Source organism: Chrysoperla carnea, chromosome 4 (assembly GCF_905475395.1).
Source record: "Chrysoperla carnea chromosome 4, inChrCarn1.1, whole genome shotgun sequence".
Taxonomy (NCBI): domain Eukaryota; kingdom Metazoa; phylum Arthropoda; class Insecta; order Neuroptera; family Chrysopidae; genus Chrysoperla; species Chrysoperla carnea.
In genome coordinates, this window is record NC_058340.1 from 45,504,512 (window position 1) to 45,531,380 (window position 26,869).

Consider the following 26,869-nt stretch of genomic DNA (forward strand, 5'->3'; position numbering starts at 1 on the left):
TTAAGGGGTGATTAACCAAGGGTTGGTAAATTAACGATGCCTAGCCGCGGTTCCACTGCAGAACTTGGCAGATTCAATATGGGTTTGAATTTTTAAGTTTTGAGGTGTAGATAAATTAAAAACTTTTATGTACTATAAAAAAATTTCTATTGTGATTGTTCTAAAAAATTAATTTACTTAAATGAGCTATCAATTATTCATAAAAGATATGACATTATGTCAATAACGAATATTATTCATTTGCCAATGTATCTCCATTCAATAAACCATAGTATGAATTTATATTGGTGAGGTGTTAAGGTATCGTTTGTTATGGCTCTGCCTCAGCAAATAATGGATGATATAACGGAGATTTTACTTGATCTAGCTAAACAAAATTTTTCGGAGGTAGTTAATTTGGCATTTAACATACACAATACTAGTAATGGAGGTATGAATGCATTGAAGTTCCATAACATCGATAAAATAGTTTCATTTAAGTAGCACAAGGAAAGTCCATCGGTAAGACCAATTTTTATACCAATAATCTGGCGAATAGCTTTTTCTGTGACGTAAAACTGAGGAACAGACGCCACATTTCTATTCAATATTGGTTTTCAATTTTCTAAATTACATAAATTTTAACATATATTTTGTCGGACAGAGGATAAACTTTGGAGAAATTTTATATATACGTATGATAATGATATTGTTGTGAAGATTATTTGTTGGGTCAGAGTAATAATTTATATTTTATAAAATATGATTGATGTGTACGATAAACAACAACATATACATATTTAATTATATTTGAGACGAGAAGTAGAAGTAGGTCATAATTATGGGCATACTTTGTTATTATCGTAATTAGAAAAAAAATTCTGATGCAATTTTACCAATTTTTCAGTATAATATAAGCTTTCTTATTAAACGTTTTGTAAATAGTAGTTGTTAATGACCTCGGTGTTAAAAAAACGACTGAAAATAAATAAATAAACATTCAATTCAATCATTATTTTAAATAGAAATGAGTTAATGATCTTTAAAACTATTGAACAAACATCGATAAATTCTTCCTTGAAATAAATAAATTCAATGAGAAAAATGGTATTTTTATTATAATTACCGCATATTGGGATAAGATGTGTACTTGAGTCGTGCCAACATTGTCGTTATTGACAATGACGCCAGGAAAAATGCAGAAAAGCAAAACTAATATTATAATGTTGAAATGTATCGAAACTTTGTCACAACGAAAGCAACAAACATGCCTAACAAAAACTTGAAACTGTTGATTTTTCAACGGGTTAATTCAAGAAGCACTTATTAAAAGCCAATTATAAATTATTTCACATTTTCTTACGTTTCATAAATTAAATTTGAATGGAATACGCGTAAAGTAAGAATGGGGTAGGTAGCCCACTTATTTCTCGTCAAAATAATATTTTATTTGACTAATAAATGTACAAATGAAGTTTTCATACTAAAACAAAGTTTTATCATTGAAAACACAAACAAGAATAAATGAATACAAAAGTATTAAATGGTTATAAAATAAAAACGTATTTTAAATATCTTTATTTATTTTTTTTTTTTTTATTATTTATTACAAAAATAGAAATATCAATCTTTTTATTTATACAGTTCAAAGCCAGTGTAGAAGCTTGTGAAATACAAATATTTCGTCGAATATTTTATTTAAATTATTAAATTTTATTATAAACAAAATGTGATATCTATGCTTAGTTGTAAAGTTTAAATGATTGTTCCTGTTTACACGCTATATTCTTTTTTTTTACACGTTCAAGCATTTTATAAGCTTTAGTGGTAAATAGAATTTCATATTTTTAATAATGGCGTCAATAAACAGTGTTATTTTAACATTTTTGAAAGGAGACCGTACTTCAATTTTAATCTTTGTTAAACAATGTTCAAAATCGACTCAAACTTAGCGTTGTGATCTTTAATGCGATTAAGTCTGTATTGTCAGACTTCAATACAGTTTTAATTTATTTAAAGTTTTATTTGAATGTTTTATTTGATGATTCAGATTTTTCCTAGTTAATAAAGGATATTCCATGGGCAGAAAGACGATTTAAGAGGTAGTTTTATCTATTTGTATGGATATACTCTGCTTTTAGACTTAAAGGTGGCATAAAAAGAATTACAGATCATTTAAGGGAAAAAATGTTAAAAAATTTCATCAATTTAACTGTTTTGTCTTAAACACATACTTATCCAACAAAATAATTTTCAAGTCCAAGTCTACGTGGCTCTGCTGACTACCCCCCCCCCCCCTCGTTACCCACACATCTGTTTCGCATAAATCAAATGTATATTGCGTGCGCTGTTTTGTATCAAGAATGGTCCTTCAAAAATTAAGAATGTTAAAAAAAGCTTTAAGTGCAATTTATCTAAAATTCTTCAACGCACTAGCTAAGTATTGAATTTTGAGTGATTGAAGTTGTTTAATTTTCACAAACCTTTTGACTGTGGACTCAAATAGATTGCGATATATTGAAGACGACTGTAGGATGTTATGACAAGACATCGCGTAAATGGAGAATTGATAAAATAGTAAAAGTAGGTACTTTAAAATGAAATTTATACATAAAATATAAAGAACAAGAAAAACATATAAAGAGTGGAAAGAAAACATGAATGAAATTACCATTAACTCAAATTGTATGGTTTAAAATTATTTTTATTCTTATGTTGTTCATACTCAAAAATTTGATGATAAAATTATGTTTGAGTATTATATCACTGTATCTTTTGTATTTAATTGCATTGAAAAAGATAGAGTATTTATTATTATAATGTAAATTACTAGAGTGATACCCACCCGCTTTGCTGGGTTTAAATTAAAGATTGGTAAAGATTGCTCTCGCTTATCTCCTTTCTACACAGCTCGAAAATAATGGTAAGGATTGTTTTACACAGGTAAAATATATGTATGGTTTTCTATTTTTTTAAATGTATAATTGAGGTAATTAATCATTGAATATATCAGAAAAGATGGCCGTGAAATATTTTATATTGACTGTTTTTACAGAAACCTGTAATTTATGGTAATGTGAAATGACAACTTTTACAGAAATCTGTAATTTATGGTACTGTCAAATTAAGTTAATTTTTAATTTTTTTATTAATATATCTTTTTGAATAATATCTCACATGTTATTTTGAAGTATGAGCTATATTGCTGTACAGTTTCAGTAAAAACCATTCGCTAGATTTAGCGTGAAAGCATAACAAAGAAACAAACATACAAACATGCTTACTTTCGAATTTATAATATACAGAGATTAAATTATAAAAGCATATTTTATACCGATGTGTGAAATTCTAAGAAAATTAAATTCATAATTTTAGTGTAGGTAGCATCATTAAAAATGATGGTCACATTACCATCATAAATTAATTATATTTTCTTTAAATTGTAAGCTTTTGAAGAATTAAATGAATAAGTAACTAAATGACTTTTCTAATGTATTTTCTCTTATTTTGTTGTGTGTTTTGTGTCTGGCTGTCGTGCCTGTCTTTGATTAATATTTCTAACGTTTGGACTAAATTTAATGTATATCCTTTATTATTTACATTTATAAAAGCTAGAGCACAATACAATTCTGCTCCTCCGTCATTTTGCTTATAAAATCCAAAATTAGTTTTCTTATAATATTAAAGTTTATTTTATATTTCTAAATAAAAAACCTTTTAACAAAAAAAAAACGGACTTCAAAAGAAAAACTTTTCCAAAACAAATTAATATGCAATAAAAAGTAAAAAATAACGATAATATAATGTAGTTAAAATAATTGTTATTTTTGGAGTCGGTGTCAGCCAAGGAAACAACTCTGACAGAACAGTTTGCTACATTAGCTTGTCTGACACCGACTCCAAAAATAACAATAATTTTATCTACATTATATTATCATTATTTTTTTACTTTTTCATGCATATTAATTTGTTTTGGTAAAGTTTTTTTTTCAAGTCGGTTTTCTTTTTGTTTAAAGTTCTTTTTACTTTGCGATTTTTAGTGAATCTGAAGTACATTAAATAATTTGTCACTAAATAAAGAATCATCGAAATCAGTTGGCGTGATATTGAGTTATTCGTCCTATTGTCGTGTATACTTATTGCAAATTTAAGACTTTTATATTCTTTTTAATGGGTGCCGTTGTCAAAATGAAATGGGACCACACGGAAAGCACCAGCTTTCAAATTGATAAAGAATCATCAAAATCGGTTTCCCAATCGAAAGTTCTGGGGTAACACACATTAAAAAAAATACAGTCGAATTGATAACTCCTTTTTTATTTGAAGTCGGTTAAAAACACATCGTCTGACTTTTTTTCAAAAATTCGCTTAAAAAATAATTTTCTTACGGAGCCCAAAATTTTGTTGCTGTCTAGGATATAATAATTATAATTTACTCAACAAAAATAAGATGAAATTCTGAGTTTTTAAAATAAACACAAGTTATTATTATTCTGATTGACAGTTACTTACGCATTGAGGAAAGAAAATGCCAAACGTGTTTTTTCTATCGAAATATAAAATTAAATAAAATCCTCAATAATACACGTTTATTGATGATATGATAGATGTTTTCATGACGTTTAAATGTAATATTTTTATTATAAAAATATAATATTTATTTACCGGCTTTTTTATTTATGATATGACAATGTTTGTTCACATGCTTACGCACAAAAAAAAATCTAGATTAAACAAATTAAAAATGATTTTTTTTTTCGTTCGATGATCTACATCTTCAATTCACGTCTGGCATGCCCAGCAATCCTCTTTGGTTCAAATGAGCTGACATCGGTACGCAGGTTTGTTTTGTAGGATCGATGTTATAAAAAAAGACCTATTTTGTAAATTTTTGGGAAGTTATTATGCATTATTTTCAACAATCCAACCAATTACGATCGATTTATCAAGTTCCCTTCTTATCGAAAAACAAAAAAACAAAAAACTTTTTGAAATTTTTCTTCGTTTTTCCCTGAATGTATGAGATACCTCATATATTAGCGAAAAAGACTCTCATGACAGAAAGTCTCTATTTTACTCTTGATTATTTTTTACTCTATCTCGTTTTAGTTACCATAAACCCTACTCACTTTTATCTTTGCACTCACTATTATCTTTTTACTGTGATATTCACAACGTTAAAATAAAGATAGACGTAATGTCAGCAACGTGGAAATTCACTTTGCGAGTTTATTGACGTGAAATGAATAAAAATTATTCAAAAGCTAGATAATACTTTTCTAGTACATTTTCTAGTACATACCATTTTTGATGTGGCTGAATCCTCTAGAAACTTTTGAGTATATTTGTTTGTATTTTGCCAAAGAAGAATCGTGTATTTTAAAATTTTACAGATTTCGAAGTAAAATTAATATAAGGGACTTCTCCATTCGTGTATAACATAACAAGTGAAAACAATATTTAAAAACCCCCGACAAATTTTAAGGGTACGGAACTCCAAACTCGAACTTGAAACATATCTAAGAACACTATCCATTAAATTAGATTTTTTATTAAAGCCTTTCCAACCTGAGCCGATTTTTAGATCATTTTAGGACGGAGGTTAAAAACTATATTGGTTTATTCAAAAGTTCCAATAGCAACAAGCATATTACGGGTAAATAATATGTGCACATATTTAAATTATAGCGTGTAAGTAGACACGATGAATTTAATAAAACCAACCACACCTTGTTTATAAATTTATTTTGTTGTGAAAAATTCGATTTGATATAATATTTAGTTTCATAGCTTCTTGCATTCGCGTTCGTTTCTTATATAAAACTTGCCATAACAAACAGCGTCCATTTTTCAAAATTTCAAACATTTGCCGTATTTGAAACAACTGTTTTCCCGGGTAAATTGATTTAATCGGGGATCATATTCATCTCATTTGAGAGCTTGAACACTATAATTTTTGAACGCGAAGCTGAAAATTGATTATCGTACCCTAACATTTTGTGTCCAGGGCAGAACCTGGATAGTCTGTATAAAGAAATATATAACTAGCTCGGCAAAATTTTCACCACACCGACATCTTTAAATTAAAGAATAGCTAATTCTTTTCTGATTCTAATGGCATTGAACTTAATCCAAAACAATTTCAAAATATTGTAATATGACACTTTAATCAGCAGATTTACATTTTCAAATGTGAGCAAAGTAGCACAAACCAGACGTCTACGCATTTTAAAAGAATGAACGAAAGAAGAAAAAAAACCGACTGCGATAAATAAGGTCTAAAAACAAAGAAACAAATCCAATAGTTTACATAGCGACAACAGTCAGGCGCATTTAAATCCACAACGGACCAAATCTTCACCAAAATGAGCGCCGAAAGTTGAAATCGCTACTACTTGACTTGTTTATACGTAATTAAATTAAAAAGATATAACTTAAGTAAATTTTTGTAATCCCTTTTTAATTTCCTTTATTTTGAAACCCTACTCGATGAAGTTGGTTAATTTTTTTTAATTAACTTTTTCAAATACTTCTAAGGATACTTGGCTTTTTAAGATAAAGATATCTTAACGGTTGAAAGCCACTTCTTGTCAGTCGGGTAAAAAATTTGTATAAAATAAATTGTTTGTCTAGATTCTTTCTCTGCAATTACATACTTTATAGTTTACACCAATGTAGTTTGTTACTAGAAAAACAATTAATGTTAGCATTTTATATAATATATATAAAACTGTGAATGATGGAAATAGAAAATGTCTTAACACAAGCACAAGCATTCTTACAAACTAAACATTCTAAGAAAACTTCTATTCATTATAACAAATTAACTATAAAGATAACAAAAGGTATACATTATACGTACGAATACAGAATCTTTCAAAACAAAACTTTCAATTTTTTTTTTTTTTTTGGAAACAACAGGCGTATATTTTCGTCTTTTGTACCTAATTTAGTGAAAAGCCTAAAGGATACAAGTCTTATATTACAATAATTATAATTTGGCTATTTGAGTCAAGACCTTAAGGAAATGATGAAACCGTTGTTTATAAAACTATATGTATTTGAATATATGAATTATAAAACTTTTAAATTATTTTTTATTTACAATTTAGTACTGACGTTGTGATCTACATTTAATTTTATTTGTATGTCAAAAAACAAGACAAGCGGAAATTCCTAATAACATTGTTTTTTTTTCTTGCTTTTTTTATCCGTAAAGACGACAAAGTTATTTAGACAGAAATTTACTACCACAATCTACTTGTTTGACTTAAGAATTATCTTTAGATTCTCAGGAAATAAAAACATGCATTCATATATTTATTACAATAAATAATTAAATTATTAAAAAATAATTTTATTATTAGTGTTATTAGTGTATGACTAAAAGTTTTTTTATTTTATCTCAAAATTTTTCGAACTTTCGTTCATTCTCAAGCAATTAAATTAATTTATACAAAATTTATTTATAATAAATATAACTAAATAAATACCATGGTCTTAGAAAATTTTTTGACGTTAGTATATTATTACCCTGGAAACAGAAATAAAACTTAAAGACAATTATTTGAAAAATTTGTTTTTAATCTAAAAAGTGCAAATTATCATAACCAATCACAACAAAGTTTGTTGTTCAGGAGAAGGTTGTCTACAAAATTCACTCATTAATATTTTCATTTTCTAGAAAAGGCATTAAATAATCATGTGCATTAAAGCCGTATTCGTCTCACTAAGATAGATAATGTAATTTTTTACGCTAGAATAAATGCTACATACATACAGAAAGTCAATGCCAATTGGCACACCCTGTACGTGTGCATATATAAGAGGAACGATAGCATACTATGATAGTACTATTATTGCTGCTGTTACTGCCTCTTTAAATGACTTACAAACATGATTGTCTCAAAATGAAATGATATATAATAATGTTTTCATATCAAAATTGGATATATATTCTGATTTTATATATTACACGAGATGCGAGATGAAACATTGTAGAAGCAAGCACAAGTAACGAGCAAAGCAAATACTGTGGGAATTAGTTAGTTTAGAAGATTTTCATTCTATAGATACAGACACCTATGTCCTATGTATAGAACTGATTTATCACCATGTAGTTGCCTTCCATACTCCTTAGTTCTTTAACGTTCATCTTTAGTGTCTTTTGATTGTATACAAGTTCTGATGTCTAATATTCTATTATATTCTAGACAATATTGTAAATGGAATAAATGAAGAATTATGAAGGGTTTTAGCACTTATATAGCAGGTTACTACAAATATTTTAGAACATACTTTGTGGCCAATTGTCTACCGAAATATAATGTGTTAAGTTTTAATCCCACCAAAAACATTCTGTAAAAAACTAGCCAAGTCTCGATGTTACTAGTTCTATTCTGATGATCATGAGTAAGTGAGTGTCATAAATGTGAAACTTTGCTTTCGCTTAGCTTCGGAAGTAAATGACCTACAGACTTGAAATTTTGGATTTTAAGTATGTGATTATAGCTTACTGGATGACGAAAATTTCTGCGTTGTGGTCTTATCCAGAGATTCTCAAATAGGGACCTGAAAATGTGGCGAAATGGTTCCAGTAAAGTATTTTACGGCAGTGTTTGCTTCGCGCTCGATTTGGTGGGGGCACTGCCGTGTCCCTGAAAATGTTCTCATGGACTCATTCAAAAATCTCAAAATTTACTTTAGTTTTTTATTCAGGGTCATTTTCATGATCAAACAGGAGTCAGCTTTGTAGTTTAAACCCCCTGCGCAAAAAGAGAGGTGTTATAAGTTTGACCGCTATGTAAGTCTATTTGTCTGTAGCATCGTAGCTCTTAAGCGAGTGAACCGATTTGAATTACATTTTTTTGTCAAAGGTGATTTGAAGGATAGAGTTCTAAGCCATGATTTAAGAAAATCTAAGACGAGTGTCGAGGACTTTTTACACTTCACATGTTTTATGAAACTACATACTTTTTGCAACAGATTCTTGCTCGAGAGTAAAAAAAGCAATTTATGATTCAAAAAAATGTTTCCTCCACTTTAATTTTCGCAGCTGGATTATACAACTTTAAGGCTAAAAACTATATTGACCTTATTTTTTATCAAAAAATGTTGTGTTGTAAATTTTACTGATATCAGGTATTAAAACTTGGAGTCTAGAAAAAAATTTTTCAATTAAAAATTGCTTTTTGCAAAAACAGTGTAGCTCCATTAAAAAAAAAAGTAAACTACTGTTTGGAAATGAAGGCGATCCTTTATAAGTCGATCCATGTTTTTGCGTTTTTTAATTTTTTATCCCGTTGTCGAAATAAAACAATGGAAACTTTACCTTTTTAATAAAAAGTTCCATATGACATAAAATAATCTTGAATATTTCAACTACTTCATTTACTACAGTCTTTTTGAGGTTTTGAATTTGGTTTTGGCTCTAGAATTAATTTTTTATCATAAGATATCAATCTTTTTGGCTCCTGAAAAAGTGAAGCATTTTACAAATACAAATTTAAATTCTAAGATATTAGACCATAGCTCACATGGGTGGGATCAAATTCTCCTCCCAAGTAACTATGATATGTAGGCACATTTATAACAATGCGCACGATTATTGCAAGAGCCGCATACTTCTCGATAAGTACAATCATCCAGACAACACGTTATAAAGCAAATCAAAACAATAAAAGGAAAAGAAAACATTTTAAACAATCAATAAATTATTGATATCAAAATATATACCATTGTAGTTTTTCAATGTATTTCCAATTTACGGTTGTCAATGTATAGAAACTCAATAAATATTCTATCCTTTATCTGGACGATATAGTTGATATGTACGTGTGAAGACTGTTAGTTTGTTAGTTTATCTAACATACACAACGATGTCCTAGAATACGAACTCGAAATAAGTATATTACATCTGTGTACAAGCAAAGATATATGCACTCATCGGCACAGAATTTAGTTCCAATACAATTACCTGAATCTCTACGGAAACTATTCGATCCGGATCTCATATGATGGAAAAAAATTTACCACTATGTCAGTTTCGGTGTGAACGCTATTTCGTATAGATGTGGATGCCATACTGTACACTGTATTGAGCGTATAGCAATATTAGCAATAGAAACATTAACAATACTTCTGGTGGATAGCCCTATACAAGATTATAATATCACTTATGCTAACATAGATACTATATCATCTGTCTCTATTCCATATCCAGGATTGTAGTAAACGTCAAGCAATTCCTACCATGTACAGTTCATTATAAAGTTTACGATTTCAAATTGTTGAAAATGTAACTTAGAATATATTATCATTCCTAAACGATTTGCGCCAAGAATCGAAGGGGTAATAATAATTTTGCCACTTTTTTCCATTTTTTTCCATGGCCTTAAAAAATGAAGCTCGAGTACAAAATACCTTTGTATGAAATTAAAATTGGCACCGGTTATCTTTGTTTTTTTTATCCAAAAAGAGGAAATAACTTTAACATTATGTTCTTTTTAGTTAACAATTGCGTCTATGTGAAATTCTGAGTTGATGAAAATGCAAGTAATTCTATTGCATCGAAGGTTACAACGCCTTCCCCTTCCTAAAATTTTCGGAATTGTTTTAGAGTTAGTCCAAATTCATATAAAAAAATCAAGCCTTTTATCCGAAATGGCTCTGGCGTTCGTACATTCTTAAGAGTCAGGTTTTTTTAATATAAAAATAAAAGATATAAAATTTGAAATATAAGCATAAAAGTATTAGCCAATGACTTTAGTTCAATCTCAATATTTTGTAAATAGTAAAACTTCCAAATTGCATTTGTAATAGTCTAATTTGTCGTTACAATTTGTATATAGAGATCGTGTGGCAAACACAACCAATTTTTTTAAACCAAACACATATCTTTGCAAATAAAACTCTTTAGTATTTACAGAGAGTTGGTTTTATGATTAAAAGTAAAATAATTTTTGAAATGAGTAATTCAATACTACTTTAGATGTTTGGTAAGTCAGACTAGAAATACTTTTTTTAGTGCCATTATTTTAGAATAAATTTCATTGAATACTTTTTAAAAAATCATTCTGTTTACTGGAATTGTGTATAAATTCTCTATTGTACAAAAAATTGATTTAAATAAAAGTTGTTTATCATTTAATGAAACATTTATACTGTTCACCTTTAAATTTGTATGTCTCAACTCAAGTTTACATTTTTCAAAAAGGTCTATTATCACACGCATGCGTTAAATGGCCTAACATCTAAGAACATATTCATATATCATAAAGTGCATAATTGTCATAAATTTTTATTCTATACCGATTCTACAACACGTGAAGCTCATATGGTTTAAATTGTTGGAAATTAGCAAAAATATTACCATTTCAAAGAAGATATTAGGTTAGGTTAGGTTATATTGGCTGTCACACTTAGGCTGTAGAGCCCATTGTAATACCATATATGTGTTTTACCACCTTTCCGCTGATAATTTCATTTATCAGCTCCTCAATTTCAAGGCTGAGTGCACCTCCTTCATGCATATACCATGCACTACACCAGCCCATCACAACTATTAATTAAATTAATTTTTGTTGCGACAGCGGAAATCGAACCCGCTACCCTGAGTATACTGCGGACGGAATTGGTAACGCCTCAACCAACTGAGCTACCAAGGTGAAAGAAGATATTAAATTATCAAACACTTTGTACGACAAATTTTGTATAATAGGCAATTTTCATAGAATAACTTTCCAAAACGGTTTCAAAAATATTTACCTTGAAAATATAACGAACTCTGTATAAGACTAAAAGTAGATTTAACTGTGTGGGTAGATTTTCATTACGATGTAGTACATAACATTAATGTTTCATGCGAGTTTGCACCAATTGAAATAACAATTACTATATTTTTTTTATAGAATCTCGTATTGTTTAAAATAAACTACCAATTCTCAATAAATTTTTTAATGGATAAGAACGATTTTGAAGAGCAATGTTGTCATGCTTTGTTGGTAAAACATAGGTGCAATAGAATAAAACTGTTAGAGATCATAAAGAAGTAAATAAAATAAAATTTTATTTTTTTGCTTCAAAGTGCAAGGATCTTGAGGAAACTGACATAGTATCTTCTGAAAGAAAATATTAAAATAATATCAAATTGGTAAATTTCATAGTTGGCCAATATATTCTTCTCTTTTAGAAAACAAGTTGTTCATGATAAGTTTTACGACTACGTCTTAGCCATTACAACATTCGTTAAATTTAAGATGGTTCATTTTGTTTAAGACTTGCATTTCAAAAAAAATTACACGTGCCTAGTACAGCATCAAAATTTTATGGGTCAACTCTTTACAAGGTCCAATGAATTCTTTTTTTCAAAACAGATAGTAAATTTACAAATTTTGTACAGTATAGCATACACCGTACAAAATTTGTAAATTTGCGAAACCAAAGCTGGAGCTATCTCTATCAACTAGTATATTGCATTTGTTGAATATAATTTTATTAAATGTATTAAATAGTTTATAGGATCGATACAGATGCTGTTGTATTGGTACAATCATATTGAAATTATACAATAATGGTATTTATGTAAATTATGATTCAGATTGAACTGGAATAATCTATTTACATTAGATATGTCAATTATTTTGTTAGAAAATGAAACTTTCGTAATAACATCATCGACATAATTAATAAACAGTTATGATAATGTCGTATGCGGAGCTTGGATAAATAATAAATTCGTTTAGATATTATATTGCTATTTCTATCAAATCTATTGAAAAGTTGGTATAATCTAAAGAACCGTCGACCAATCAGTGATAAAGCTCTGTTGTTTTCCCAAATACCAAAAAAATTGACTGAGTTAGATGTGGACATATCCTATATACACAGTGTTGTTCTTCGAATACTTATCACTATAACGCAGGAGAACTCACTATTTCTCCTGCGTCTCTGTCATAGTCATATGCCACAATATGATGCATGGAGATTTTGTGTTTGCTATTATATTTGTTTTGTACAAAGAGGTTATATACAGTTTTGTATTATTTTTTCTGAAAAATGAAAAAAAGTTTAATATGCAGATTTGCATATTCTCCAATATGTGGCCGCAGTTCATACTAAGTACACAATTTTTTTTTTCAGAAATAGTGTAATTGAAATATTGGTAGATGAAAGTGCACTCAAATTTAAATAATGATTAAACTCTATAAAACTTTTAGTTAATTTTATTAAAAATGAAAATGTTTATATTGTGTTTGTTATGTAAATAAAGTTTCTTTTGACGTTTCTATTTGTATACCATAAAATATATATATGAAATATATTAAGGTATATTAAGTTTAGTCCCAAGTTTGTAACGCTTAAAAATATTGATGCTACTAACAAAATTTTGCTATAGGTGTTTATAAAATCATTTCATTTGTTCATTTCCATCTGTCTATCTGTCCGTCTGTCATCACGATAACTCAAAAACGAAAAGAGATAATGCGCCCTGAAAATATTTAATTGATAGCTTGCTAAGGACGTAAAAAGTGAGGTCGAGTTCGGAAATGAGGAACATCAAGGTCAATTGGGTCTCTGGTGAGTAGGACCCATCTTGTAAATCGTTAGAGATAGAACAAAAGTTTAAGAAATGTTTCATGTACAAAAATAAACAACTTTTGTTTGAAACATTTTTTTGTAAACATCACTGAATGCTTACTTACGAGGGCGCAAATTATGTTTAAATTTTATATGTATTATATGGGAATGTATATGTATTATGGGTGGCTATCTATGAGTGGATATCTTTATTTACTTTCATTTCGTCAAAAAACATACGATTGCGTCCTCAACACTGCGTATTCATGGTATTTCAACAATTAACTCAGTCAATTGTTTGTTTTCACTTGTTTAAATAACTTTTAATGAAATAAATAGTATTCGATATATCGTTTTTTAACTATTTACTTAATAGCAATAATGTAAACAATATGTAGCTAATGACATATAGATTAGACAAGGACACAAAGGGAAATCACTGGCAGTTTTTCATATCGCAAATTTTGGGCCTTGGCGTTCTCTAGTTATATAAACTCCTTGGCATACTATGAATTGTCATAACAGATGACGTCATGTATCAGAGCGCACGATTCTGAAGTGTTTTAATGTCACAATTTTTTTAAGCGAGTATGTTTATTGCAAAACACTTTTAACGATTCGACGTGTTTTTGGTACATCGAAAAATTTACTGGAAGTGTCTATTGTAAAAACACATTCAGAAATAATCCAGAATTGGAATTTTACCGTTTTCCTGGATATGCTTATGAATTAGAGAGAAACCAAAACCACAAAATAAAACACGAGATGGTGTCCTACTTTATTAGCGTATAACGTTGTTTTTAGTACATAAAAATAAAAGTTCTATAAATTTATATGATTTACAAATATTATTGGCCATAAAATAATGATATTACCAATGATTCATAATTATTATATTGCCTATAATATACTCAATAATGTTAAATATTATATTTTGTACGTTATGTGATGAATAATGGTTTCTTTTTTTGTATGTTACAGATTCGATTTGCGTAGTGGACAATTTCAAGGGAATATTGCTGGCGGCAGTGGAAGTGTTGGTAGTAGTGGCATCAGCAGTAACAGTAACAGTATCATCCCATTTGGAACATCATTGAGCAGAGAAATGAGACTTGGTGATAGAGCATACTTACGCGTTGAGGATACACGACCTTTACAATTTCAACATATCATTGATAATGTACGGCAAGAAGATGAAGGCATCTACAAATGTACCGTTCATTTTATGAAATCACCAACGCTCACCACTTTAGTCAATTTAACTGTCATAGGTGATTTATTTAATATACTTACTATTATATAATACATATATTATTATACTAGAGTGATACCCACCCGCTTCGCAGGGTAAAGATTGATAAAGATTGCAGTCGCTTTTCCCCTTTCTATACACACTCGAAATAATGGCAAGGGTTGTTTTTCACAGATAAAATATATGTATGGTTTTCTATTCTTTTTAAATGTATAACAATCGTAGTTATACATTGAGTATATCAGAAAAGATGGCCGTGAAATATTTTATATTGACTATTTTTACAAAAAAGTGTAATTTATGGTAATGTCAAATGACTAGTTTTACAGAAATCTATAATTTATGGTAATGTCAAATTAAATTAATTAAATTTTTTTTTTTTTTTAATAATATATCTTTTCTAAATTATATCTCATGTGTTATTCTGAAGTATGAGCTATATTGCTGTACAGTTTCATTAAAAACCATTCGCTAGTTTTAACGTGAAAGCGTAACAAACAAACAAACAAACATGCATACTTTTGCATTTATAATATATAGAAGTACATATTATGTTGCATAACCCAACCCGAGTGTTGCTTTATTATCGACAAATATAATTTTCATAAGTTTGAACAATAAAAGTTGCTACAATATAGTTTATTATACCATGTATATATGAAATATATCTAGGTATACTGAGTTTAGTCCCAAGTGTAACGCTTAATTGCCTGTTTGTCTGTCCATCTGTTGCTACGATAACTTGAAAACGAAAAGAGATATCCAGCTGAAATTTTTATAACGTGCTAAGGACGTAAAAAGTGACATAGAATTCGTAAATGACAACATACGTTATTTGGGGTTTGGGTCCGTAGAAGTTATCTTGTAAACCGTTAAAGATGGAACTAAAGCTTAAATGTAAAAAAATGTTCTTTATAATAAAATTAACATTTTTGGTTTGAAACATTTTTTCGTAACAACAAAAACACTGTTTACCCGTCAGGGCAAAAATAAGGTTTGAACATTTAGTTTTTATACGGGTATGTTTGTTTGTTTATAGCATATACCATATGCACTGAGGACGTGAAAAAAAAGATATTACTTTTTGTATAAGAGTGGCTATCTTTCTTTACTAACATGACGTAAAAATAAACGATTGCGTAATAAACACTTTATACATGGTATTTCAACAATGAACTCAGTCAATTATTGGTTTTTACTTGTTTTCTGATAAAATTACTATTTTAACTGAACCTAACTGCTTAAGGTGTTCGTCTTTGAAACTAATTTTTTTTTTTTTTCCGAAAGCATTCTTTTTTAAGACCAGAAAAAACTGTAACAAGTATAACAGTTTTGAAAAACCAAGCTGTTTGAAAATTTTATACATAGTCATATAAGAATAGACCACACTAGTAATGGACGATCGTTTAAGTGGGATTCCAGACTCGGTAAAACGAGAACGATTTTCTGACGTACATTTTGTCTCTTTTTTTAGGCATGACTTACTGGCGCACTTATCAACTTACAGTAAGCACTTATCCAAGACTGTTAATGCTCAAACGCAACTAAAAAGAAACAAAACGTACGTTAGAGCATCGTTCTCTTTTTATCGAGTCTGGACAAAGCACGCCCACTTCTTCAGTCTATATATGTCTATGATTCTATATGATGTTAGGAAATTATCTTGTTTAAAAGTCGAATCTGAAATTTTTTACATAGATTTATTACTAACATAATAAATGTAGACATAGTATTTACATTAGTTGGTATATGCTTGATCCGCGATGATGTTTGAATATAATAATATTTAATCTCAAAATTGATTCTGAAATATGTTCTTCCGGAACCTATAAAAAGGATATAAGAAGGAAAAAATCTTTCTTAATTATTATCTGCTCGTCTTTTAGGATGAAATACTATTAATTACTTCAATATTCCACATCTTTTCCTAATGTAAGTAAAATGATACTTGAATTTCTTCACTGTAAAGTCTACTCAGGATCAAATTGATCTTCTTTTATACTAATACAAACAATTTTTATACCTGCTGTTCGCCATACAAAAATGGAAACAAAAAATACTATTTTCGTCCTTGACAAAGTATTTTTACCTTACAAAAGGTTTTAGGCAAGCATTATTTATTATCTGGCCCAATTTATTAATATTAAACTACCATCCAATCATCTTTAATTTACGAAAGATGAATAGAGGTACTCATCAATATATTGTCAATATATGACAATAAGTGGCCATTTTGTTCCTCGAACAAAATGTAGCATGTACAGTTTGATGAATAATTTGAAAGTTTGAAAACAACACTTACATCTCTAACGTGAGCCCAGTTAACAAAATTGGGTCTCTAATGCCCAGATAAACTTGGTTGGATTGAAAATGTCTCCTAAACCATTTCAGCTCTATAATTTTGGTTCAAATAGGATACTTTGTATATACAAATTCGATTCTGTTAAAATATAATATTAAATAGCATCACCAAATCATAAAGGTTTTTCCGGTGAAATATTATATTTTCTAGGAAAATACTATTCAACAGAAATTTTATGTAATATATATTTGAATGGATTATTCGAAAAAGAATACCTAAAATATTTTTTATTCATGTTTGAAATATAAATTTGTTTATATGATCGGCAATATCAATAAAAAAAAATTTATATAAGTTTGTGAACAGATTGCCTATGAATGACAATACTTGCTAGCATCCGAAAAAAATATCGAATATGTACACCACATGACACATTTGACTTCCTTGTACGCTTATAAATTGGTCAAAATATACTATCAAAAAAACTTTTAAGAGCGTGCACAAGCTGCTGATTTGAAAGTCCTAAGTCCAAAGTTTCATCATTATATTAATGGCTTTGAGTTATGCAATGAAATTAAAATTGTGTTAAAACATTGGAAAAATAAGCCCGAAATTTTTTATTTATATCAAGAAAATCCGGAAAAGTCGCACTCGCATGAGCAGCTTGTCTTATTTGAAATAAGGTGAATCTTTTTGAATATGTTTGATTTCATAGTATGAGCCTAGTGATGCCATGACCAATTTTCAATGTGCGGTTTATTTTTGTACTGAATAGAAATTTGTAAACATTTTGAAATTTAATAATAAATTTTATCCGCTTGAATAATTTTTAAAATGTTCAACGGTGTATCAACGTTAACACGGATTATATAAGCCAATAAGTATCACAAATGGTAATACGAATATTATGTTTTATTTAAAAAGCGTGTTAATGATGTAGGTAGTTCGTTGTCAAAATAAAATTATGTATTTATTAACAATTGCAAGAGGGTAAAAACTGTTTTAAATTCCTGTTATATTTGACATCCAAATAGTCCCATGGTGACATTACCAAGCATGGTGTATTTATTCTCATGTAATATGTGTCAAATAATTCATTTTACTAATGAAAGTAGCTCACATTTGAAAGTAGAAATTTATTATTTAATTTTGACGTTTCTATAATTATAAAAAATACTGTTGCCGTGTTTGTTTATCTGCATTTTTAAAGTAATTCACGAGAGTATTATTTAGATAACTGCAACCCGTTGAAAAACGTAGAGAACTTGCATTCATTTTTTTTGTCTGCATTGCATACATAAATGAACAAATAATTGATCGCAAGTATATTTAAGTAACTTTTTTTTTTTAAATTATTAATTTCATTTTTTTACTAATTATTAATAAAAAATAGTTATATTTTTGAATAACATAAATTGGCAGTACCTACATAGTCGCGGTGGGTGGTACTGAAGTCGTGTGAATGTGACCCCTGTAGTCCACACGACTAACCTTCCCAGAGGGGGGAAAACATTAAAAAAAAGGTCTTGTTAGCCTTTATAGATTATTCTTCGAACATGTACTGCAGCTTATGCTGGAACAATCATTATCTCCATATGATAAATGATGTGTTTATCCACTTTTCTGATTCTGTTTATTCACTTTTTTCCAGTTTTTTTTAATATTTTTTTTTTATTTTTAAAAAACGGCTCAACTAATTCTGCTGAAAACTCTTTCAGTTCTTAAATACGCGATGACGCTTAGTTGCTCTTACATTTAAATGCTGAAATCTGGAGAGAAATGAACACAAACTTGATTGATGTTCAGTCCACTTTCTAAGGGTAATTGGTTGTTATCGTAACCAAAGTAATATATGTGAGATGGTCGCCATGGATATCATTGATATTGCATAAGATCAAAGAGAAATAACAATTACCAATCGTTTCAAACTAATCAGACAAAGAAGGTCATGAAGAAAATGATAAGGTTTATTAAAATATGAAAATTCTTCAAAGGTTTAAGTATGAATGGGAAATATCACAGAACTGCATATTGAGCCAAACGAATGCACGATTTTTGACATTCTATAAAATGCTTGAATTGAATTAGTATGGATGTTCACATCATAAAAAGAACACATACTATTTATAATAAAACTGATATAATTAATTATATAAAAATGATTGATATAAAATGATAATATTAAATTAATTCTATTACTTTTGTATAAAACCATAAAAGCATAAATATACATTTTTAAAATTCATATCATTTTAATTTATATTAATTATTATCAATTATATAAATAATTCATGAAATAAATATCCATTAATAAAGTAGACCAAAATAATTTCAAACTGTATTATAATCATAATAATTATTATTATAATAATGAATATTATTTTATTAAAATAATTATTCAATAATTTTTATTGGCAGAAATTGAAATCCCATCATAGTGAGCCCTTACCAGTAATATTAAGGACAAAAAGTTTGTTTAATCGCATTCGCATATAGTGTAGCTTTGAACTATGTGGGACCGGTATTTCTTTGCGTAGGTCCTGTATTCTCGCTTTTCTTTGCGTTTTTACGGTTTTATCATGCGTCTGCGAGATTATTAATTGTATTTTTGCATTTTTGCTAGTTGTGCGGAAACCTTACATTAATTTGGGACGAAAATTTTTTAATAGAGATACCATTCAAAGCTGCAATAGGGTATTCCACTATTTTTGAAAAAGTATTTCATAATGTTGATTTTGCTAATAAAAAGCCACCAAAAATTTATTTGGAAAAATACACACGCATTCTTGCCAAAAACTTAAATTAAATTTTAAACTGTCAAAAAATAATATGGGTATCACTTTACGAAATAACACAAATAATTTTGACAGATATATTCATAGACAACTGATTATAATATAAATGTAAATACTATCTATATATACATTATACCCAACTGTCTACAATGAACTAACTGATGGTCTATGACTCATACCGCTATTACATCACAGCAGGGCTTACCCGCGTTTTAGGTCACGTGATATACAGTTTAAAAATTACGATTTGTAATTTTAATATTTTAAAAGAAAAAGTGCTTTTGTGAGTCGAAATCAGAATATATAAGTATATATTTAGATAAATTTAAACTTTTTTTCAAATTTCATGATTTATGTTGACTAACGATAATACCCTATTTAAACCTCTAATTTTCTGCGACTTCTACAAGCCGAGAAAGTAAATGGCGAAAAACCTTTTTTCGTGACAAAGTAGTGAAAAAAAACCGAAAAATTTGTTGGGGGTTTTTTAAATTTTGTAAATTTCATTTGTAATCGAATTCATTTGATTTAAGATCAAATAGCAATTTTTTGGCCAAAATATATTTTTAACACCATTGAATCAAAATAACAAAAATTGAAAATTGTTATTAATTTATATCAAATAATTATTGTTTTCTAAAATTCAAACAGTTCAAAGCTTCATGTTTTTTGTTTTTGCAATTTTTTTAAAATACTTTGAAAAATAAAAAAAATACAATTTTAATTCATTAAAAGCAAGAAACTACATATATTGAAATTTTTTTTTTAATCAAACCATAGTGGATTGCATACTACGTAAGTGTTTAAACTACTGGTGTATATGTTAATAGCAGATTATTTAGCGACGACATGGGTTCTTATTTTAAATTCCAGATAAAATTTCTTGAAAGGAAAACCCAATACGAGCTGATATTTTTCAAAAAGTAGCCTTGCATTTACAACCAAATATGATATTTACAACCTAACAAATAGCGTGCTTGCTATAAAAGCTCTAGGAGCAATATAATTAATTAATTGTTATAACACATATATCGGACAATACTGTGTCCATTATTTTTTACACTAAATGTATAAGTAAACAAGTGATAACAAACAATTGACTGAGTTAATTGTTGAAATACCATGCATAATCAGTGTTGATTTCTTTATCACATAACACATACATCCATGTGACACATAGATACATAACTGATATTCAAGTATAGTACATACTATAAAACTTCTACCTAATTGGCGCCCTCACGGGTAAATTAGTGATGTTTACGAAAAAATATTTCAAACAAAAGTTGTTTATTTTATAATAAGGAAAAGTTTTTACATTTAAATTTTTGTTCTATCTCTAACGGTTTACAATATGGGTCCTACGGACCCAAGACCCAATTGACCTATGATGCTCATTGATGTACTCGACCTCACTTTTTACGTCCTGAGTACGCTGTAAAAATTTCTGCTCCATATCTTTTTTCGTTTTTGAGTTATCGTGTCCACAGACGGATGGACTTACGGACGGACGGACAGCCGGAAATGGACTAATTAGGTGATTCTATGAACACCTATAGCAAAATTTTGTGCGTAGCATCAATATTTTTAAGCGTTACAAACTTGGGACTAAACTTAGTATACCTTGCATATTACATATATGCATGGTATAACAAGTTTTATTACCATGCAACAGCATTATCTTTGTCTGCTAACAGTGAGTGAAACACAGATGCAAAAAGAACATACAGATTAACAGGCTCATAATTATGTAATAATTTAGGTTGATGAAGTGTTTAGAATATACAATTGAGAGATATACAGGGTGGGTCATTTTAATCTATGCATGGTGGCTAATAATTCCTTTTGTAGTTAACCAATAAAAAATAACTTCAACCTAAATTGTAGAGTTTAATGGGGGACACTTAATAGCGAGTTATAAAATTAAGAAGAAAAAATGTTTTTTCAATTCTTTAAATTTTGTCCATTGAATGGTTCGATTAGTGGAAAAAGTTTCAAACACCTCTTTTGTAGAACATAGAACTTCCTACAAAAATATTTGTTGTGATTTGCTGCACGTTCAATAAATGGCAGAATGATTTTTTCATAATTGGTTGGGGTAAAAATAAAAATTTGATGAGGAGGAACTTCTTATTAATATTTCGTATTTGGAAATAATTTTCTAGAATTGCATAGTAACCATTTTTGAACATCCAAAGTAAAAGAAAATAGTCAATTGTTTTGACTCACCCAAGTTTTGATGCAGATGCACCCCCGTGAATGTACTCCTGGCGGTGCCTATGGAACCCTCCTTCATCTTTTATATATAAAAGGTTATGCATAAACAATTTCGTACAAAATTTTACGGCTTTTAGAATTTTCAAAGGCATAAACGTAGCTAGAAAACTGTTTGACAACACATTCTCCAGTTTTTGTTCTTTTACAAATATGTTGCTCAAAAGAAAGCAGCTAAAAATACGCTTCAAGCCCTTTATCTTAAAGAAACCCTGGCTAGACTACTGAAGACAAAAACATATTTGTTCTCTTTTTGACAAAGCAGTCTGTATGTTTTAATCTAATATAACTTTTATAAGCATAAAACAAATTTATATACTACATAATTAATAAATTGAAAGGAATTTGAATATTCAATGAGTATAATAAATTTCTAAAATATTGAGTTAACTAACTCTTTGAACTTTCATAATAATAATAATAATAAAAACAAAATACTCAATAAATTATTAATAAATAGCAAGGTACAAGAGAAATGCTTTCATTTTAAATTTAAATTTTATTGTCTTTAACTTTACTATTTTCATTTCTGTTTTGTACATTATATACTAATAAATTATAAATATAAATTTTGTGATTACAGAGGAGTAATTTTTTAAATCTTTTATCTGGATTAAAACCTTTCTAAATATAGCACAGTAATATAATTCTTAAGCATGTGTCTGAAGTTAAACTTTTGACTACTTTAAAGAAAATGGTTATTTAATAGAGAGTGCTGTTAGTAATATTTCAAGTGCGAGTTTGGGGGTTTCCCGACTCGATACCTTCGTCGGGGGATTTTTAATTTTGTAAATTTTACTTGTGAAAGTATTTTATAAAATAAATGTTCATATGAAAACGATTTCCTACGTCAGTTATTTGGTTTTTATTTTGCTCGAAAACACAATATACCGTCGTTATGGAGAGTGGAGTTTTATTTCTTCTTATAGCAATTTTCTATGTTATCAGTTATTCAGTCGAGCTCTTTATTTATCTTCATTTTCAATAAAAGCTATACACGTTGATTTTTTTAAATTAAAGTAATGAGAGAATACTCCAGGCTCTGAAGAAGAAATATGAAATAAGATATGTCATGTAAACCATTTACCGTTTTGTAAGTAATTATTTCATTAAAGTTTTAGACAAGTACCAATTCAATTTATCATTGCAATATTTAAAAATAAAGACTGATACTCCACAATTCTATAATATGATATTTGGATGATTATTTTAATGAATAATGCGTACAAAAAGTACTACTATGTTCACAGATGAAACCTGCCTAGTCAAACTTAGAAAGTTTAATATTATATAAATTAAAAATTTCACCCTAATATGTAAAGTCGTTCCAGAAAACCCAAATATAGGTATATACGTACAAACTGATTGTCAATGGATTTATTTCCCAATAATTAATTATGTTAATAGTTAAAATACAAATTTCATTTTCGGATTAGAGATGCAGTAAATAAATAAATTTAAAAGGAAGGCAATTGAATAATGACTACGGCTTTCCGGAAATGACTTTTTCTTAGTTCAGATGGAACTATTTCTAGTATTGTTTTTAATTCTTTGAATAGGTGTCTTAATTTCATGAAAAACAATATGTCATATGTCATGGTTTTTTTTTTAAACGCAGCCTTTTAAAATTAGATGAAATGGCTTTAAACCAAGAATACATTAATATTGAACTAATATCAAATTATTGATTAATGTTAAATTATTAATGAGAAAAAACTTTCGAAATAGTAGACGAATGTTGAATAAATAAAATGTTGAATAAAGGAATTGATTTGTAAGATTGAATACTATGAGAATAAGGATATGGTTTTTACAAAATTATATTTCATTTAATCTGCACTTTTAGATATTTTATTCCAATATTAAATATTAATTGTAAAAGAAAATTATTAAAATTTTTTTATTACCTTACATTTTACATTTATCTTTCTTTATTCTTCCTTAGTTATTGTTATAAAAACATTGTTTGTACCAATTATCATTCATTGAAATGTTTTGTGTACAGTTCAATTCATAAAAAATAATTGGCCTTAAATATTACTCTTAAATATTATCGTAACTTGACAATGTTACAAAGAAAGTCCTTAATGCATTAAGATTCTATTAAGATTGCAAAAATATATATCCCATTTTTTTTTAGAATTAATTCTTATAATATTTTAATTCATTAAAACGCTGAGTGGAATTTTTTTTTTATTGGATGTGTGAGATTTAATTGTGCTTGTATGGCACAAAGTTTTATACATTCGGAAAGTGACCTAAAATCTCTAAAAGGGATCAACACAATCCGTCGTTTTGAAGGGGATCAAAATAATGTTCAAATTTTAGGTTACATACTAACATACTTACATACAAACATACTAACATACTAACATACATTTGAAGCTAATAAAAGCATGTTGGAAAAGAACACGGCTTAAAAGTTCTGGAATTTTCTCTTATATGGCATATATATGGCAGAGCGGCTATTTTAGAGATACAGGGGAAGGAAGAATAAAACAGTAAAAATCGATACAAAAATTTGCCCCTTACCAAATAATTTTCCTAGTTATCGCACAAAAGTTATATACTTCTTGCATTTGTTTGATTGGTATTAGCCGGGAAGGGAAAATATGTCTCCTACAAGAGAAAATGCTCCCTACCAACTCAGGAGCTTTTTTACCGCTCAGCAGAAAGTTAGGATTGATGGATTGTTTACGTGCCATATCCTATAATATTATAAATAAAAATTGAACCTTGATGTTATTGAGTTTTAAAATAATAGTTCCATATTGCTCAAAAACATCGTACATTTGAGTACCTACATATATTTTACATTTTTAGAACATAAAAACGAAGTCAATTAATTATATGCTTTAATAAAAAAACGAGTAAAATTTATAAAAATATAAATGTATTTTAATTTGGTAATAATTTTTAATTTCTTTGTTCTTTTCTTCTAATTGAATGCCTACTAGAATAACTTCAAATATAAAGAAAATTATTTAAATTGTTACACTTTAAGTATTTTAATGTTCTTATTAAAATGTTTTATTATGTTACAATACCGCACTGAAAAATTTCGATAAAATTGGTAGTGTTTTGAAACTACGATAGAGTTTAGTGTATCACTCAAAAAATGACATTGGGATGAAGTGGTAGTGCTATTTGCAAACTATGAAATGCTTCCGGATTAAGAGTTCCGAGAAGCTTAAAAGGGTCAGAAAAAAAATTTCTTCCAGAATGATGATATAATGTTTGTGTTGGGACATTGAATACCCCATAATTTTCCACAATATATTGTTTATAATAGCTAGGGGTGATCTGTTCTCAATTAAATTACCCAAAAAAAAGAAAAAATAATTTCAAACTAAAGAGCGTTTCTATTATGATGTATCAATGTTTTTAAATTTAAGGAAAATGATATTTCCTGCTCAAACTTTCCTTGCTTAACACTTTATAACGTTATGTTTAAAACTGACACATGGTTTAAACAAAATAACTACCCTTAAGCAATGAATTACATAGTATGTGATTTCACTTTGAGAAATTCATGGTAAAATGTATCCGGGGTACTGTATCTTAAACCATTTGAATTAAAAAGACCCTGCACGATTTAATAGGAAAATGGCTTTCCGTGAAACTTTTTCTAACCGTCCCCAAAATATTATTTGGATCGTTCTGATCAAATATTCTCCGGGCCACACAATTCTTTAATGGGTAGTTTTCGAGCAATTGGCGATCAAAGCTACACATATATTATAGTTATAGTATATGGTTATCATCCTGATAATAATACTACTTAAATACATCAACTGCATGACTTTGTTTTCTACAGCGATAGTGATACACATAGTGTGTGGCTCTGATCACCCGTAGCTCAAAAACTACACGTTAAGTAGCTTTTGGTCATGAGAGCTTTTCAAAGGAGTGTTTTGAAAAAGTTTATAACAGAAAATCACTTTTCTATATAATCATGCTGGGTCCTATGTGCACATTAAAAACTCGCTTACTTTGATTCTATCAATAAATATCATACAGCAAAGTACCTGAAATGAAATTCATCATAACTATCAATATTCGATAATATAAACTTTCAAAATCACAAGATTCAACTAATAAATTGAAACACCGCAGGATACAAACCATTCATCTGTATATTAAATTAATTACCTGCTCTTGTCAATTTTATATTATAGGTAATAGTAGTGTAATACTCTCTAAAACATAGTTCATATTCATAAGTTTCTGTAGAAGGTTATAGAAGGATTACAATATCTCAATTTTATTTATTCATAGTAATAGAACATAGAATTGTTTTCAACTCCAATATACCACCTGTGAGTTAATAAAATTTTAATGTGCATTACAAGTTGCATATCTAATTTAATCATAAAAAATGTTTCCCTTGATATTTTTTATCACATTTTCATCTCACCATCTGTATACACGATGTGTTATTTTTATACCATGCATATATGAAATATACATAGTATATTAAGTTTAGTCCCAAGTTTGTAACGCTTAAAAATAATGATGCTAGGAAAAAAATTTTGTCATGGCTGTTCATAAAATCACCTAATTAGTCCATTTCCGGTTGTCCGTCCGTCCGTCCGTCCGTCTGTGGACACAATAACTCAAAAACGAAAAAAGATATCGAACTGAAATTTTTACAGCGTACTCAGGACGTAAAAAGTGAGGTCAAGTTCG

The 26,869-nt window shown here is 28.5% G+C and overlaps 1 protein-coding gene across 1 annotated transcript in view; it reads left to right on the plus strand.

The window, feature by feature from the left end:
- Window positions 1-26,869, plus strand: part of LOC123298740 (cell adhesion molecule 2-like) — a 300,624-nt gene that overhangs the window by 74,452 nt on the left and 199,303 nt on the right. Inside the window, exon 4 of the mRNA XM_044880834.1 lies at window positions 14,539-14,828. Coding sequence (XP_044736769.1) covers window positions 14,539-14,828 — 290 coding nt within the window. The remainder of the gene's footprint in view (window positions 1-14,538; window positions 14,829-26,869) is intronic.